The following is a 19,812-nucleotide window of genomic DNA, read 5'->3' as shown; positions in this document are numbered from 1 at the left end:
ACCCAGAGAATACAGGATCATCTTCCTATTTTAAAGCCAGCTGTTTAGCAACCTTAATTCCATTTGTGTGCCATGTAACCTAAGAGGTTTCACAAGATTAGGATGTGGGCATCTTTCAGAAGCCATTGCTTTGGTGCTGTGAAGTCACTGGGAGAAATGTACGCTTATTGCAGTATTAAAAATCTCTCATTCATCTGTCATTTATACCTATACCATTTAAAATGGAAATTAACATGTAAAACTATAGTATAAAAATAATTATTCATTTAAGTTCATTTTCAGAATGGTAATACCTCATTAATCATAAAAAATACATCAAGCAAAAGGGCAAAATTTTCTATACATTTTTTATTTAAATAAAAAATTATTATTTTTTAATTGAAGGATAATTGTTTTACAGAATTTTGCTGTTTTCTGTCAAACCTCAACATGAATCAGCCATAGGTGTACATATATCCCCTCCCTCTTGAACCTCCCTCCCATCTCCTTCCCCACCCCACCCTCTAGGTTGATACAGAGCCCCTGTTTGAGTTTCCTGAGTCATACAGCAAATTCCCGTTGGCTATCTGTTTTACATATGGTAATGTAAGTTTCCATGTTACTCTTTCATGCATCTCACCCTCTGCTCCCCTCTCCCCATGTCCATAAGTCTGTTCTCTATGTCTGTTTCTCCATTGCTGCCCTGCAAATAAATTCTTTGGTACCATCTTTCTAGATTCTGTATATATGCATTAGTATATGCTATTTATCTTTCTCTTTCTGACTTATTTCACTCTATATAATAGGTTGTAGGTTCATCCACCTCTTTAGAATTGACTCAAATGTGTTCCTTTTTATGGCTGAGGAATATTCCATTGTGTATATGTTCTACAATTTCTTTATCCATTCTTCTGTCGATGGATATCTAGGTTACTTCCATGGTCTAGCTATTGTAAATAGTGCTGCAGTGAACAGTAGGATTAGTTCAGTTCAGTTGCTCAGTCATGTCCAACTCTTTACGACCCCATGGACTGCAGCATGCCAGGCCTGCCTGTCCCTTACTAACTCCCGGAGTTTACTCAGACTCATGTCCATTGAGTCGGTGATGCCATCCAACCATCTCATCCTCTGTTGTCCCCTTTTTGTCCCACCTTCAATCTTTCCCAGCATCAGGGTCTTTTCAAATGAGTAGGTTCTTCCGCATCAGGTGGCCAAAGTATTGGAGTTTCAGCTTCAACATCAGTCCTTCCAATGAATATTCAGGACTGATTTCCTTTAGGATGGACTGGTTGGATCTCCTTGCAGTCCAAGGGGCTCTCAAGTGAGATACATGTATCTTTTTCATTTTGGTTTCCTCAGGGTACATGCGTACAAGTGGGATTGCTGGTTTTATTCCTAGATTTTAAGGAATCTCCATACTGTCTTCCATACAAGTGACATTTGCTCCAAAAGTCAGATCACACTATTGATAATATATTTTTTGTGCATCTTAAACTTACATGATCATGGGGGAATGATCATGATCATTCTTCAGAGAATCATCACTTAAGGTTTTTTTTATACTTTCTTTTTCAGCCATAGGGAGTTTATTATATGAATTGGCTGCTGCTTATAAATATGTATAAAGTGATGAAAATTAAGTGGATTGGCTTGTATTGATTTTGTATTCAAAGGAAACTAGATTCCTTTGGTTGACCAGTACTGCTGATTTTAAGGCAGAAGGGAAATCTTTCAAATTCCAAGTGGGGGTGATGAGAATTCTTAGTGTACCTTCATCCTTATTTTAAAATACATGTCTTCTTTCTCCTTGCTTAATTCTGATGTTTTCTTTCTGCTGTTTCCGAGACCTGGCTCTGGGATGCTCCTGTTTGTGTGTGTGTGTGTGTCCTGTTCTCTCCAGTCATGGTTCTGTATTGTATTTGCTTTAATAGATAAGTCAGATCATCTTTCATGACTCACAAGTGAAGAGAATCTGCAATGAGAAAGTCTGAGCGACTGAACGAAGAGGTTTTTATTGTATCTCCATACAGTGTGAAAAAAATGATTTTAAAATTTGAAGTTCAAATAGGAAATTTTTGTACTAAAAAGTAGAAATCTGTAGCTAGTATGAGAATGCTACTATTGCACTTTTCTTTTGACACCAAAAACAATTTCAAACAGTGCTATCCCAGGCCATTATAGATACCTGGAAATCAATCATACTTTAAACAACACTACTTTTTATTATTTCAAAGTGTTCCTCTAGATTGTCAAGGCACTGCCCAGGTGGAGAGCCACAGAGTGTATATTTCTAACATGACTCTTGCCCTTGAACTCAAGACCGGTAGAGTCTGCTTCCTGTTGGAGATCTGTCTGGATGTCCGTGGACTTTCTCGTTGAACAAGTCCCAAACTGATATTCTCCTTCCAACCAGCTCAGCTTCCCCAGACCCAAATCTCTGACGTTGTCTTTGACTCCTTGCTTGTAACTCCATGTCCAGTCCCCGTGGAGATTTGTTTGACTCTGGTTGTGAGTGTGTGTCTGGGATTTGACCAGATCTCCTCTTTCGTGCCGGTCCTTGGTGCAGAGCACTGTCACCTTTGCCTGGGCTTTACTGCAGGAGCCAGTTGGTTCATCCCTCTCTTTCTCCCCGCTGCCATCCCCAGTCTGTTCAAAGCAGAACAGCTGGAGGCCTCTGTTGAAGTGTGTGTCCTGCATGGGCCTCCGTTCAGACACTTTCCTTCTCACCTGAGTGCCAGCCCTGGCTGCATGGCTCAGTGCCCTCACCAGTCCCCTCTGCCCTCCGTCCTTCAGGCTCGTGCCCCTGGCCTCTCTGGCCCCCGTGTCCTCTGCGGCCTCTGCCCCTGCTTGGGGGAACACCAGCTCCGCGATGTTCACTACGCTCCCAAGTCTCCCAAAGGTAAAGTGCTGGTCCCTGCTGAGGTGTCAGCTCTTCCTTCTCTATTTTGTTTTTTAACCCACCCCTTTCACTCTTTAAGATGCTCTGTGTCATAGGTGGTGTTTTTGTCCTGTTTCCCTCATTGGGTTTTACAGTTTCCAAGGTAGGGACTTGTCTTTCTTTGATCACCTACTCACCCCGGTTGCCTAGACTGTGCCTGCCTGGAGCCGATCCGGTTTAGTACACGTATGAGTGTGTGCACGTGTGATGAGCAGGATTGATGCGGGAGCCAGGCAGGCTGAGTGCTGCTTCATTCTGATGAGAAGCCACAGATTTTAGAAGGAAAGCTCTGTGAAGACACGGCTTTAACTGTCTGATTTTGCCTCCTACATGGAGAACCTGCCAATTGCTGGTACCTAGGAAGGAGAATGAGTGGAGACAGAATGAAAATTGTAAAGTCATGTGGGTTCATTGGGAGGAAGGCATTTCAATCTTGTGGTTTTTCTGATTCAGGATTATTTTTGTTTTATTTCTGGTGGTGGTGGTTTTGTTCAGTTGCTAAGTTGTGTTCAACTCTACAACCCCATGGACTGCAGCACGCCAGGCCTCCCTGTCCCACACTATCTCCCGGAATTTGCCCAAGTTCATGTCCATTGAGTTGTTGATGCCATCCAACCATCTCAACTGTCTCACCCCATACCATTTCTGGTGGTATCTAGACTATAAAATTTCCAAGACAATTATTATGTTACAGTATTAATACTCTTATGGTGGCAGTGAAGTATAGGCTCCAATCAGTGCTCTCAAATTACTGGCAATATTATTATCCATGGAGGTAGGTAAGTTCAGTTGGTCCTGTTTGACTTAAACTGTTTTACTGAGGAAGACATTGAGACTTTTACACTGATAGTACTTTGGACCAAATTAAAAGGATTTGCTTAATGTCAGGTTGTGGATGAATGAATATTTTGCATTTGACTACAGTTGAGCTGTGTTTTTGTATTGTAAATTCTTCCCCATAGTAATAAAATATTACTAGGATATTTACTATTACAGACATTCAGCAGATAATGTCAGAATTTTATAAGAAGCTTTCGTTCTCTAGGTAGTGTAGTTTATTCCCCTGTGCAGTGTAATATTTTTGTTTATTTCTTAAACCTGAAGCATTTTAATTAATAAAATTTTTTTCTTTTTAAAACTGCACTGTGGTTTCTAAGCTCAGATCTCTTAAATTATACTTGGCCATATAAATAAGCTGTGCATTGCAACTCTGGGTTCTTAACCTTTGCCCTTTGCTATTAGCTTTATGTTTTTTTAATTATAGGAAAATAGAGGACAGTAGGAAAGTCATGACTTAAATGGACTGCTGTTATTATGGTATTCTTTTTAAAGGAAATGAAAAATATTATTTATTTTGTTCAAATCAAGTGAAACAAATATAGAATGTCTTGTTACTGTTATTTTACTAAGCATTTAATATCACCACAATTTGATTCTTTATATGTAATAATGATTTTCCCATTTATGGATTGATGATGTGATAGGTTATTTATAGTTGTAAAGCATGTGTTCTTCATAGTTATTAATGTATATAAAAGAATGAATATTATTTTCAGTGTATACAAATGTGTTACTTGAATAATAAACTCACAGTCATTAAAAAAATACAAATATTACTTTAGCCTCAAAACTGAGGTTCCCTATATTTTATGAAAATAACCAGAAGAGACCAGACATGAAAAGGAACATTTACATTTTTAAAAACTGTTTCAGTCTTGGCTTTTGACACCCATCTCTTCCATAAGGCCATAATACTTTATTTGGTCTTGTGTTGCCTGTCTGTGCAAACATGTCCAGATGAATTCAGTGTTTAATGTTAAGAATCTTATAACATGCCAATTTGATTTGTAGCCCTTCATATCATAGAATGCTAATTAAAATCATATTTTTGCATATGTCATGCCTTTCATGTACATATGCAAATAGATTCTGTTGCCTTTCAGCTATTAGTAATTAACTTTATGAAGGACAGCTGTAATACATAATTAACAAAAATGTTTGCAAGCCCTTTTACATTGAAAGTTACAACGGTAAATTTTTATTTTTTCGCTTATCAAGAGAGCTCTTTTAGTCTGATGCTTTGGAATGAGATCTAAGTTGTTTTAAACAATCACACGACATAATTAAATTGTGTTGTACTATATTCAGTAGAAGAATGGTGCTGTATTCAGTGGCTGCTGATTCCTGTCCATTTCATATTTATGTCAACAAAATTGAATTAAGTGATCTGATTTGTGTGTAAAATAAGATAGCATGTCGGGTAATACTTTTTGTTTGTTTTAGTTATTGATATCTTCTGGGCACTTAAGTACATTTTTTTTGCATGTGTTGCAGACATGGTAAACATCTATATCATTTTAAAGAACCTCTCTTCAAATCATTACCATCTTCTTAAGGAAGCTTCTTGAAGGCTATTCATTTTCTCTTTTATAATCCCTTAAATATTTAATAAAGTGACATTTTCTCAAACTCATTTCATGATTGAAGTGTGGGATCGACTCGGGGGCAGGGCGTGTGATACTGAGGTTGTTGGTTTATCTTTCTTACTAACTGACAAGTGAAGACAGTGACTGAAGAGCTAAAATCGTTGGTTTGGTCCTTGTTCATATACACAAGTGAGAAAATGACCCAGTGAATTGCAATGCAGTTATTTCCTTTGGTTTTCTGGTATAGCAGTATATCCGTCTGTATGCAACTTTCTGCTTAGAATGCAGTGACATCGTAACGTGCATTTTTGTGTTACAACTATATGTATTTATAAATATATATATCCATGTCAATTTTTTAAAATTTTGCATATATTTCTCGTTGAGACTTATGTTTTAGTTCTATAATAACTTTTTTTTTTTTTTTAGGGTTGCATTTGTTATGAAGAAACACTTAAATACACATCTATTAGGCAAACATGGAGTTGGCACACCAAAAGAAAGGTAATTTTCATCCATTTAAAATACTTTGATTACGATAAGTATATTTTCATTTTAGATTTTTGTTTGCTGAGGTGACTCCTACAGTTTTATCCAGTCAGTTCGTCATGTTTTACACGAGTGGTACTCTCATGTTGAATATCATATATTATGCCATTCTCCCATAAGAACTTCATGTAGCATTTTAATTTTAGAAAATTTGATCTAAACATATTGGGAAAGATTTGAAGGATTTGATTTTTTTTATCAATTTGTGGAATGACCTTGAAACAGAAGAGCTAAATTAAAGGGAGTCAACCTCTGCGAATGCATTAGAATGAACTAAAATAAATATGTAAAACCAAACTATTTGCCTTTGAACTTTGTGTATTTTTGAGGTTTTAAAATGACATTTCTGAATTCTCACTGTAGAATTAAACATTGCTGATTTGAAAAAGAAATACATCTTGTGTCATCCCCCAAATAATACTACGGTTGCCATGTCATGAAAAATAACACTACAATTACGATGTCATCAACTGCCAGGTTTCCTTTCTTCTTGCTGCTGTATCATAATTAGCTGCATCACACAGACTTAATTATATTAGGTGAGCTGAGATATAGCAGTGTCAGCTCCCAGGTGAGCCTGGCTACTTCTGAAACTTTAAATCTAAAAGGTGCAGCTCCTTCAACACTAGTGTGAGCATCCTCGCCTGTAAAGACCTGGTAGGTTTCCGACTTGCCCCAGATGCTCAAAGACAGCATGTGAAATTCTACAGACACTCCTTTAAACTTTTGTTTTCAATACGGTTGTAAAATGCCAGTCATGATGCAGTTTGTTCTGTCACACTGTAGCCTATGGCTTCTTCCGCCATATTTGTAAATATTTAATAAATTAAGAAAAATTGAAATACTCATCAATATTTTCTATATTCACAAGAAATTTAACTGGACTTTTCTATTGGTGGCATATTGTTTTCTTAAGCATTTTTGTTTGGACATGTCTACTATGTCAGAATATTGGAATGTTATGTATGCCTGCTTTCTGCCTTTAGGTTTCTCATACTTTTCTTTGTCACATTATATTTAATTTGAGACAATATTTATGTGTTAGGGAGATCCTGGACGCATTATTCTTGAAATTTGAAAGTTTTTTATTATTTAAATTGTAATTTTGGACTTGTCAAAGTTATGTTTTATCAGCACTTAAGAAACAAAACATCTGTAGTTATTGTGCTCTTGTTGCTTTTACTTGCATTATCTTGTTAATCATATTACCATATTGTGGTGGTTTAGTTGCTCAGGCATGTCCAACTCTTTGTGACCCCATGGACTGTATCCTGCCAGGCTCCTCTGTCCGTGGGATTTTCCAGGCAAGAATACTGGAGTGGGTTGCCATTTCCTTCTCCAGGGGAACTTCCTGACCCAGGGCTCGAACTGGGGTCCCCTGAATTGCAGGCAGATTGTTTACTGACTGAGCCACTTCAGAAGCCTATATTACTATATTAGTGGTGCATTATTTTTCTAATATTACAGAATTAAAGACAGATTGAGAAATATACAATATCTTATAAATAGTTAAGTGTTAGAGTTGTTATTTTTCTGATTCCAATTCTAGTGCTCTTCCTCATGGTGATTATTATATTTCACATTGAAAATCTTTGCATACAGGTACTTAGGGTGTTTTATTCACAAAACAAATTTGAATGAAAACATTCAATCTAGATTGCATGATAAAAATAAAATATTTCCCTGTTGTATAACTAGTATATATTTTGAACTCAAGGATATCATTTTGGTTTTTATTTAGGAATTTAAAAAATTTGAATTTGTTCATATTGTCATATTTGTTCATATTGTTCATATTGTCAAATATTTATATTGTCAAATATATTCCTCATATTAATGAAGAATATAATATCCTTCATATTAATGAAGGATCCATCACCTTGTACATATATTCATCCTGCAGGCACCTTAAGGATAGTAGATGTCTTCTGAATGTGATCCTAGGTGTTTGAAAATTCCAGCTGTGCTCTTTGGTTTTTCCATTCACTTTTTCCTCTGCATTCCAGGATAGCTCTCTGTTACTTTCCTTCATTTCAGTCCCTGATACAAAAAGAAAGGCTAAATAGAGGCAAGAGAAGGATTGTATGTCTTTCTCCCCTTTGAGGTATGATTAGCTTTTTCTCTAACATTTACATGATTTTTTGTCCTAAAATCAGGAGATGAATCTCAAATGGGAAGGCATTCCTCATCTTCTATATCATTCCCTCCTAAGTAGTGTGACTGCAGAGTTCCTCTGAGCTTAACATTAGATTGAATTGTTTTTACTGCTAAAATTCCTGTGTTTGAGCAGGCCTCTTATTTATAGTATCTGCTTATCAATAGGGCAGTCCCTCTTCTTGCATAGAGAGGCTGAGTTGGAATGCCAGGGCCTCAGCCACAGCATTGGAGAAGGCAATGGCCACCCACTCCAGTACTCTTGCCTGGAAAATCCCATGGACGGAGGAGCCTGGTAGGCTGCAGTCCACGGGGTCACAAAGAGTTGGACAGGACTGAGCGACTTCACTTTCACTTTTCCCTTTCATGCATTGGAGAAGGAAATGGCAACCCACTCCAGTGTTCTTGCCTGGAGAATCCCAGGGATGGCTGAGCCTGGTGGGCTGCTGTCTATGGGGTCACACACAGTCGGACACGACTGATGCGACTTAGCAGCAGTAGCAGCAGCCACAGCATAATTTACCAATATTTGTCCATAGCTGGAGAAGAGTAAGATGTAAGGAGCAGAATCTAGCCTGATGAATACCAAATGCTCCTTCCTTCCAGTGCACCTTCCTTACCTCCTTGGAGATGGAATTGATGCCTTTTAATAGTCTTAGGAAACAAAGAAACTCTTTATCAGCATGTTCAACCATCTCTTTGGGCAGAAGTGTTCTCTCAATTAAGTTAAACATTTTTTCTTACCTATTTAAAACATTAATGCCTTGCTATAGTTTTGCAAGCTTGCTATATTTTAATTTCTCTAGGACAATGTAATCAGTTTATTCTTTTTATGTTTTGAATTTGATTCTCCCCTCTTATGTGTTGCATATTATGGCAAATAGTAATAGAAGTTAGCTAAATAGGCTGTGACAATTAAATTAATAATGCATTTTGTTTGCAAGTATTTAGGCCTTGTGCTTTGACTGATATATGCAAAAATGATAATTTATTACAAATAAATTCATATTCTTGCACTATAGTTTGATGAACTAATAAATTTTGTCAGCGTGACTGTCATTAGCCACAGAAAAATAAATAATTTCAAATACATATTTTTTGACTCCAGGAAACACCTGAGGTGATTGCTTGTATAAGAGCAACTTTTGTATTCCTAAATTTGCATGAACTTATTTTAAGGTAGTATATTACTGTATTTTAGAAGTCTTGTACACTTAAATATAAACAGCTAAATACAGCCACATTCAGTTCACATTCCAAAATAATAAGCTGATTAATTTGCGAGTTCATTCTAAAGTATTCCCTATTTTAAATAAGTAATTCTCTTTATAATATAGTAAGCCAGAGTAGCTTTATGACTCTTTGAATTCGCTAACAGTAATCTAGAAAACGAGCTTATCCACAATTATCACAATTGAAACAGCCATAATAAGTATGTCTTATGTGAAAGCCAGGTGCATATTACAATAGAAAGAGATAGCATTTGTAGTTCAGCACTTGGAAATCAGCTAGGCTTTGAATGACTGTGGAGATAGGAGGAGAGGAAACAATGCACTCAGAATTTCTGAGCTGTTGAGTGGCTTTTGTGGTGTCTGGGACCATGTCAGAAAACGTCTGCACTGGCAAGTGTCTCAGGAAGGCTCATGTGCTCCCGAAACCAGCTTTTCCAGTAAAGGATTTTAAACTGGACATGGACATCAGAGACTCTAGGAGCTATATAATGTTCTTGTTTTTTCAAGTTACTACTGACTATCTAGATTGAAACCTCAATATTTTTTCAATGAAGCAATTTTTGGAGGAGTCTATGCATATTCTAAGTCCCAGATTGTGCCTAATTTTCAGCCCAGCTGTGGGGTACGTTGAGGCCCCCAGGGCGGGCCCAGGGCTCACCAGTGTTTTTGTTCAGATGAATGGGTTTCCTTCCTTTAGATGGCTGAGCCATAAAATTTTTCCAGACTTCTCTCCATCAGACGTTTGGAACTTGTGGTTAGGCATCTTTCTTTTAACAGTATCTTTGAGTTTATTGATACAATCTTTTCCCCCTTTTAAATGGACCAGATATTATCTAGTCTGAGTGTGGGATAGGCATACGGCAGCCCTGAAATTGGCTCTAATTTGCTATGAGCCATTGCTACAGGGTCCTTTGGAGTCTGTCTTGTCTCCTTTATGGAGAACTTTTGTATTTATATGTTAAAATTGTATGGAAGCATCATCATTGTTTTGTGTCTTTCAGTTTAGAGGGGCTCACCCTTTTTCTTGAAGCATGAAAATATCATCCAAAACTCAGACATTCCTGGAAAAAGTGTATGTACGTGTACATGCACAGTTTTTATTGAAACTTTGCCAGTGATAGACATTATGGGTTGACTAGGTTACTTTTAAATGAGAGAACACCACCTTTTCTAAAAACTCTGAATTGGATGTATTTAGGTAGACTCAAATTTTTCCTATTAGAAAAGATTCTGTTCATAATGTGAGATGAATTCCTGTTGTTGTCCCGTTATTATCCATTTTAAATAAATAACTTGCCTTTTGGTGAAATTGGTATTGCTGTGTTTTCTTTTCTTAAAGGATCAGCTGTTTTCCTTGCTGTTTATTCCATGTGAATTTCTGTACGGTACCTTCTGTTTCTATCTTACCACTGAAACAGGCAGTTGGTTCCCAGGGAAGCGCGCTGAGATGTTCCGTCCCGTGTTGAGTGTGCGTCTTCTCTTCTCTGAGCCCTGTCCTTTGCAGCACGTGTCGGTCACGTGCCTGTCGCGCAGGCCTGCTCTCCAGTCACTGTTGTTGATTGGTCTCCCCTCTCAGTTCTTCTTTTAATCAGTGGTTAGTGATTTTTTTTTTTAAATGAGGCCCAATTTTGGAAAAATTAAGTGTCTATGGGCTCCTCTCTGCTTTAAAAAATATTTATACAAGAAATAATTCTGTTGAGCCAAAATGGAGGAAAAACATTTCAGTTCATTCTATCTTGGATTGCTTGTTTTAACGAGTGGGAGGTTGTTCTATTTGAGTGACTTACTATTGCTTCTGCGTGAGCCGAGGACACCCTTTCTTCTGCCTTCTCCCATTTCTCCTCCTTGTCATCTGTAGATGGCGTCTAGTGTATAAATAATATCCTGTGATCATTTAATACCATTTTATTTAAGGAAGTTGGATGGAATAGACAGATAACCCTGCTAAATAATTACGCCCATGTGGGAAGATAGATAGAAGTCACATCATTTACTCAGGGTTGTTATTTTTAGAAAACTTTCTTCTGTGTTTTACTGACTTAATCTGACCATTTATAAAGGTTCATAAGGAGGTGAGTATATATTTTCCACCAAAGTTATCTTGTTAGTACTTGGGTAGTATTTCTAAATTAAATGGGCAATTTAGATATTCTGTGGTTGCCTTATGACAAATGTTTTCTTACTGAAATGGGTATATTCTAGTTCCTACTTCATAAATTTTAGAGGTGAACATTAGCAAAAGTAAGGTGAGAATATTGGGGTTTCAGCTTGTCATCTGTGTGTGGAAGTTTCCAGCTTACTTTCTAGGGAGGGGTGTTTGGGCCAAGTCACAGATGGTTCTCCTGACTCACCTGTGAGGGGACAGAAAACCCCCTTCCTGGCTCGTAACTCCCTTGGGCCCCTCAGTTTCAATGAAGCGGTGTGAGCCCTACTCCTGCTTCAGCTGCTCAACCCAGGGCTGTGTGGAGTATCTCGATGCTGTGTGTTTGTCTGATAGATTAGTTTGCTGTTCTGAGTAAATGTTCCTTCCACTCATTTCTCGTGGCTGGACTGTGAGTGGTGTCCTTCCATCAGGACAGCCGCTCACCTTCCTCCCCCTGTGTCTGCTTTCCGCCTCCAGTAACATTTTGACTGATCTTGTAGTTAGTTTTTACAATAAGGACAAATCTCAGAATGCTTTGAGAAGTCATGTCTTTTTTGTAAAGATCTTGCTCAACGTGCTGCTCCTGGACATAGATCATATCTTCCTAGTGAGATGGTTGGGGGCAGTTTCTTTCCAGTCTCTCTTTCAGGAAAAGGTGTGCCTTTCTGACCTTAAGTACTAGCAAATCATGTGTATAATTGAGTTTTCCTCCTTATGTTTACTTCTGGAAAGCTCAGTGCCAAAATTGTAACTCATCTCCAGAAAGTAGGGTGGACTTCATGGAATGCATTTTATTTACTACTGTTATTTCTAGTTTCATCTTTTTTTCCCTTATGGGAAATTCCCATTTTATGTGAGTGGTATATTTTAACAACTTCATATAAATCAAAGCTCACATAATTCAAGGGAAGTTTTGCAACAGGGATATTTGTGAGGTAGGGTCAATATTTGTCTTGGAGGACGTGGTCTCCAGCCCTGTGCTCTGGGGGCATTGTGTCCAGCGGGGCATAGCCCTGTGATGAGACTTTTTAAAAACTATCCTTGCGAATATAGTGCACTTTAAATGGTGCTTTTTACTCTTCAAGATTGTCTTTTATTGTGAGGAATGCTTGCTCCTAGAGTGTGCTGAGCAGACATGGCATTTCCTCCCCTGCCAAAGAAGGGAGGGTTGCTTCACTTTTATACCAGGGTCCTTGCTCTCTACTCTGTCAGAAGTAACTGCTGCTCATAGTGTGTCACAGCTGTGCTGATAAAATACCGTGTCTGCTACTCCAGGGGAAATCCTGCTGTTAGTAGGGGAGAAGGCCGAGGTGTTAGAGCATATGTGTGCTGCAGAGATATAGGACTGTTTTCTACTCTTTCTAAGATTCATTCTTTAATTTTAAGCTAACATTTGATTTCTCTCTGTGTGTTTTATTCTTGAGCATTGAAATAGACACGAGTATTATATGAGTCTTGTTCTTCAGAAGATATTGTAGGTTATGCAATTATCCATAGTATGTAGAAAGAAAGGCTACACAATGATACAAAAGAAAGGTTTAGAAGAGGGAACAATTAATCCTGTCTCAGTGGTGTTCTGGGGGTTGCTCATGAAGACATCTAGTTTACTTATTAATTGATTCTCCCAGTCAACACTGACTACATCTGCTGCTGTTGTGTTCCAAAGTTGAGCTGGCCTGTCGTGTTTGCAGATAATGCACCCTCTGGTCTCATGCCCCTCCGATTTGGGGTTGACGGACGGAGGCGAAGGATGCAGGAACGACACACCTGTAAAGGGAAGGGGGAGTTTATTAGGCTGGAGGCGCTGGTGAAAACACAGCAGAAGTGCTGTTCCTGAGGGTGTCTGGGCTGGCTGTTGCTTTCAGACAAGCCTTTCTGAAGGGGCGCCTTTTAAGGGAGGCCCCTAGTGAGGTGTGTGCGAGCTTGGCTGCTCCTGCTCTAGTGCGTCCCGGGGCTGGGGGAAGGGAGTGGGCAGAAAATGAGCAGGTAAGATGCCCGCTTAGCGCTGTTTAGGAGGGGAGCACAGGTGGGAGTATTCCTTCAGGGTGACGTTGGAAGGGGCAGTGAGAGATGGAAAGGCCAGTGGGAGAGAACCAAGAACGCCGCGCCAGCGTCGCGTCTCACTCCACACAAGGGAAGCCAGCAAGCCTTTGGCGTGAGTTCAGACCACAGGGAGGATTCTCGGGTCACGTCGCAGAGATGCTTCCTGGACCCTTGCCTGCTTCCCCTGCTCCAGCCACTCCCCTCAGTGCCAGGCGCCTCTCCCCATCCATACTTCGGAGCTTGCCTGCAAATAAGCCCTGTGGTCACTGGTTTTACAGGCAGACCTTGTTTCCCAGTGCTTCGCAAATATTGCATTTCTTACAAAGTAAAGGACTGTGGCAACCCTGTGGCGAGCAAGTCTGTCAGCTCCATTTTTTCCAGTAACATTTGCTCACTTCTGGTTTCTTTGTCAACATCTGGTAATTCTCACAAGATTTTAAACTTTTATTATTACTTTATTTTATGCTGACCTTGGATTAGTGATCTTTGATGCTGTTACCATGACCTGAAGGCTTAGACTGATGGTTAGTTTTTAGCAGTCAGTTTTTAGCAGTCAGATATTTTCTAGACATAATGATATTACATACTTAACACAGTATAATGTAGTATAAGCATAACTTTTATATGCACTGGGAAACTGAAAAATTCCTGTGACTCCCTTTCTTGCTTTATTGGGGTGGTCAAGAACGAAACCCGTGGTATTTCCGAGGGGGCCTGCATTTTGTTAGACACGGTCTGTTCCCACCTCTGCAACCTACTTCCCCCTTCCTCTATGCTTTTGTTCTTCCTGCCCTCATCACACTGCTGCCATGTTTCTTTTATCCTGATTGTCAATCTAAGTCACTATTTTATTTCAAGCTTCAGTATGAGGCGCCTGCCTTCTGTGAGTTTCTCCCTTGTTTATTCCATCTCTAAACTGTCTTTATTTTTTCATCCTATTCCTATGGAACTTTGATGAATAAAGAATATATACATACACAGTGACTCAATGGTAAAGAGCCACCTTTGTATGTGTGTGGGTTCAATCCCTGGATCAGGAAGGATCCCCTGGAGAGGAAATGGCAACCTACTCCAGTATTCTTGCCTGGGAAATCCCATGGACAGAGGGGTCTGGTGGGCTACAGTCCATGGGGTAACAGAAGATTTGGACAAGACTTAGTGATTAAACAACAGCATATATATATATATATATATATATATGAATATATATAAGAATATATATATACAAACTCCATCTCCCAAAGCAGAAACCAAAAAAACTATAATGATACTGTGTATAATTATGTAATCTAGTACTAGTTCATTGAGTTACTACACCATAAATGTATGATTTAGTAATGATAATCTTTATTAAATGAGGAATGCCTCCTTTTTCATTCCTATATACAAATAAGTTCAAATTGAATTCTGTGGAGAAGGTGAACTATACCTTTTCTAGTATGAATGTTCTAATTGTTTTTTCGTATGTTAGTACATTGTTGTTTAATATGACAAGTTAATTTTTAAGGATTTTTGTGGGGCTACCATTTAGTTTAGTAGTTCAGTCAGATCTTGGGTATAAGAATACCTGCTCTTTTAACTCTCTTTGAAGTCAGTGAGTAAGTGATCCCCACTATGATCAATCAAATATGCTAAATGTTCAGAAGGTAGGTGTTTTCCCTTGGCAGGCATCTAGAATATTTTTGGCCATTCTCTTCTTTTATTTCACTTAAATTGCTTTTAGAACACTGGGGCTTATACATCTGGACTCTGACTAAAATATGCCCTAAGCTCTTATCTTTAATTCCCAGTCAGCACCAGAATTAAAGAGAACAAAGGCCTATATGTTCACTGCAGCCTTCAATTATGCTTAATTACCAACTTTCATACAGTTTCATTATACAGTACTGACTTCTTGTGAGACTTTCTTTATATTCATGATGTCTTGGTAGTTGCTTATAAAAGTCCAGGTTTAAAATTTTTCTGAGGAATTTTCAGGAAACTTACAAGCTTTCTAAAGTAATTTTGGTGAAGTTGGATCAAAGCAATTTGGTGATCCATTTTAACAGATGAAAAACAAGAAGTTTACATTTCGTTATGCCACAGAGCGCTGATGGGAGAAATCGAGGGTTTTTTCTCCAAGATATCTCCCCTCGGCCCTGGGCTGCTCGAGGATCCCACTGTGAGCTTCAGACCAAGGAGTGCCCCACCAGCCCTGTGCTGCCCTCTCCCTCGTGCTTGGAGGAAACAGGCGGGCAGCCATGCTCCTCATGAGGCAGGTCGGCCTCCTGGTGATGCCAGCGGTCTGCAGAATGACTGCCTTTTGTTTCAGCAGGCCCTTCATTCCCTTCAGAACCATCATGATGCCCACTGATACGTTCTAAGATACAAGGTTGAAGCATGTGAAATCAACACATGGTTGTTGGTTGTTGGTTAAAAACCATCAAATACTGGCAGTTTCCTATGAGGCAAACCTAATTCTATTTAGAACTGTTTCTGAAATGTGATGTTAGTATCAAAATCTGCTTTTCAGGGAAGTAATAATTTCCATTGAGTTTTAATGTAATCCTGTTCTTGCTTTTTTTAGGGACAGTGAGTAATTCCCTTATGTAGTGTGTGGGTATAGAAATTGGGTCAGGATACTAGGAAACGCATCTGATCATACTTTGTTCACTGTTTCCACTGTGTGTCCACTGAAAGCCATGTTGGCATGCCTTCTAGGCCTGGGCCAGCTGTATTTTCAAAGCCCAGGTTTTGTCGCATTGTGAAATTCCTGCCTTGGATCTGCATTCTATGTAATCTCTTCTTACTCCGAAGAAGACTGATGTACAATTTAGCACATTCTGCTTTGTTTCTCTTTATTCTTTTAAAAACACCGGGTTTATACCCTGGGTCCACACAGGTCATTTCTTGAGGGTTATGGTTTCCAACTGTCCTCCTTGTCTCAGGCTGTCAGAAGGTGATTGATCTTCAGTGAATATTGATAGATTTAAGATATTAAAATTCTCATTGACATTTTCCTTAAGTTGGACTTTTTCCTAACTGGTGTAACGTACGATTTATAGTCACATTTTAATGAAAGTATTGCAAAATAGTGTATGTAACTGTCTGTGGTCCTGCCTGTTAATTGCGTCAACCTCAAATGCATTCTTCCTGAGTCACTGTGGATTTATTGTCTTCTCATTTGGGAGGCCCAGGACACATGTTCTCATTCCTCAGGGTTATGGTGACACGGACATAGATTTATACTTATACGAGTACCAAAAAAAGTCATACTATATATAAACACAGCATTTTTTTTAACATAATAAGTACTTATTGTTAGATAAAAACATATTAAAGAAATTTTTAGTTGCTGAGGTTTAAACCTATATCTCTGTCTCTTTTTTCATGCTAATCTGGTGCAGAAAGGGATTATGGGAAATAGTAGATTCAGTGGAATATATATGAACTTTTTTTAAAAATTATACACAGATTTTCTTTGAAGCTAATTAAAACAATAATTTCCCCTTTCGTTCTCATAGTGCACTATAATATTGAGAATATTTTTTTCTCATTTCACATTTGCAATTAAATAATAATGGATATGCCATATGTTTTTGGCAACTAGGAAGTGGCAGTCTTATGGCTGGATATCTGGTATTTAAAATTTTATGCTTTTCTTTTTCTAAAAAAATATTGTTGATATGGTAATCAGATTTTGAAGATTAGGAAAATTTCTAACAAGAATTAACCCAGTGCTTATTATTTATTAGTACTCATAGTAGTAGCAATATATGAACATATTCAAAGTTTCAGGGAATTTTTGGTTTCTCTCTTTCTGTTAAACTTTACATGGAACACTACTGTGTAAAATCAGTAAAAACCAGATGCTCTGTCTGAAGCTGCCAAGGGGTCCAAAGACTCCATCAGTGGCGGGGCGCCTTCTCTGTGCCTCACAGAAGCCTTAGGCTCCTCATCAAACTAAGGAGAGCCTCTACACACAGCGCTCCTTTACTTGTGCACTAAGCCATTGACGTTTGCAGCTCACGTTTACCGTATCGTTGATCCCTAAGTGACGAGACGCTGGTGTGCTCGGGTGCTCCGAGTCCGAGCTCTTAATTTAGCTGGAAGTTGGGCCCGCCTTCAGGCCGCAGTGTGCTCGGCTTGTCATGGTTGTCTCGCGCCTCTGGAGAAGTCATAAAGACCAAACCAGGTTAATCAAACAGATCAACGTCTGGATCTGATGGAAATAAAAGAAAGAATGATAAAAATGTCAAGAGCGTAGTCACTCTGAGCTAGAGATACACGGTAGGACTGAATTAAAAGCTGAAATGTAATGTTCTAGTTCTGATGTTCAGTGGAAAATTCACAGATGTTCATTCTCTTATTGAGTGAGTAAATTTTAAAAATGGAGCCACAAATGGACCAATGATGAGCAGAATTTATTTGGCCCAGTTTTGTGCCCTGAGGTCTGTGTAGTGAGACCCTGGTTTGCCACATTTAAACGACCCACATCATGCTTGATGGGCAACAGAGAGAGTTGGCTTTAGAACCCTCTCTTTGGTTCTCTAGCCAGTACCTGAAGCATCCATTCAGTGAAGGAGGAAAACTTGATAAGAGTCTTGAAGAGATGGCTCTCTGATTGGTAATGTTATGAATGGAAAACATCAACAAAATTGTCAATTCTTAGAACATCACTAGTCTTTAAAAATTCATCTGATGGGGAGGGAGGAGGGAGGAGGGTTCAGGATGGGGAACACAGGTATACCTGTGGCGGATTCATTTCGATATTTGGCAAAACTAATACAATATTGTAAAGTTTAAAAATAAAATAAAGTTAAAAATTCATCTGAAATTACAGTGGGGAATCATTAATTCATGTGGCTATCAACTCACTTTTTATTATGAGAAAAGTTTGACTTGGAGATTTTAGTGGTACTTTTCCTTGCGTAAGTTCAGGCTGGCAGTGGAGGGGCGCTCTGCTGACCCCTGCCTGGGACCAGTGCTTGCTGCTGAGTGAAGCCGTTCTTAGAGAAGGTTGGGAACCAACAGCTGTTCCTCTGATGGAGCCGCCATCACAAGAGGCACGTCTCTGGAAGGACCACTCCTACATGCTAGGAGTCGTGGTCAGCCCCCGGCAGTGTCTGAGAAAAAAGTTGGGCTGAGCTCTGTCCTAGGAAATGGAGGCCTTTCATCCCAAGATGAAACCTGCTACTTTCAGTCAGAAATAGCTGCTTCTTAGATGCCCCTTTGTTTAAATGGCTGAGCTCTGCTTTTCCGTTCTTTTTCTCGTGTCCGCCACTGGTTTCGCCTGGCTTTCAGCTCCGTTATCCATTGACTGAGGTCCTGGCAGAACATGCTGGGACCTTGCGAGTGTGCCTTCTGTCCCTGTCTGCAGAGGCCTTCACGCTTTCCCTCCTCATCTTGTCCTGCCCGTGGATACAGGGTGCGTGACACCGGAGTGATGCTCTGAAATACAGCCTAGTGTTTGTTGGAAGAACTCATAGCTTTGTTCATGATTTTAAGCTATATTTATAGAATCACTGAGATTCTAAAGGGGTTACTTAATTTTTTTGAACACGTTACCACCTTTTATGAAGGAAGGCATATTCTACGAGGCTTTCTAAAGGTCTCAGTTCATATACCTTAGAAATGTCAGTGGCTTACTGTATTTAATTGGCCCTAACATCAGGTAGCTTATTGTAGAGTAATGCAGAATTTTGGATTTTAAAGAGAACTTTACATTTCATAGGTATAAAACCAGTTTCAGAGAGACTTGATCTAGACCATCTAGATATTCAAAATTTTGACAATTAAAAAGTGGTCTGTGTCTCTGAATTCTGTAATTTCTTTGCATCCTTCTTTGGGAACAAAGAGCTGTGATTCTATTGTTCTTTCATAAAGCTGTGCTCTTTCACGACTGGTCTTTCATACTTTTGCATGTAATGCTTAGTATCTTCTCAGCATCTTTAATCATAAAAATTGGTGCTTAAATATGTACAGCTTAATGTAGCTATGAAAAATAAATTCTCCCCCCTTTTCAGGTGCTTATTGATAAAATGTAACACACATATACATAAAATTAGAAAAGTCTGAGTGTATTTGTTTAAATAAGTTTGTTTTTAGTCTGAACGTATTGGTGTAAAACTTTTACAATGATGCATTGTATAGAAAAGATAGACTTTCACTCTTTTCTTTCATTTTTTTTTCTTTCAATGGTGGCATCAGTAATGCTAGCATTTGTTGGAATATAAAGTATAAAACAACATCTTTCTTGAGAATATTACATCGTTAGAAACTACCTAGTGACTCTTTGTCAAGTGAACAAGATGAAACATTTTTAATCTAGCATGAGGAAATGTGTCAGAGTGCATTTTTGACCATGGG

The 19,812-nt window shown here is 38.7% G+C and overlaps 1 protein-coding gene across 1 annotated transcript in view; it reads left to right on the top strand.

The window, feature by feature from the left end:
- The window catches only part of ZNF407 (zinc finger protein 407), a 388,042-nt gene that overhangs the window by 142,346 nt on the left and 225,884 nt on the right, over window positions 1-19,812 (top strand). The window contains exon 4 of the mRNA XM_061399513.1: window positions 5,773-5,847. Within this exon, the coding sequence (XP_061255497.1) occupies window positions 5,773-5,847 (75 nt within the window). The remainder of the gene's footprint in view (window positions 1-5,772; window positions 5,848-19,812) is intronic.

The sequence above is a fragment of the Bos javanicus genome, chromosome 24, assembly GCF_032452875.1.
Source record: "Bos javanicus breed banteng chromosome 24, ARS-OSU_banteng_1.0, whole genome shotgun sequence".
Lineage (NCBI taxonomy): Eukaryota > Metazoa > Chordata > Mammalia > Artiodactyla > Bovidae > Bos > Bos javanicus.
The sequence above is the reverse complement of the archived record's forward strand: the minus strand, read 5'-3'. Positions and strand labels throughout refer to the sequence as shown.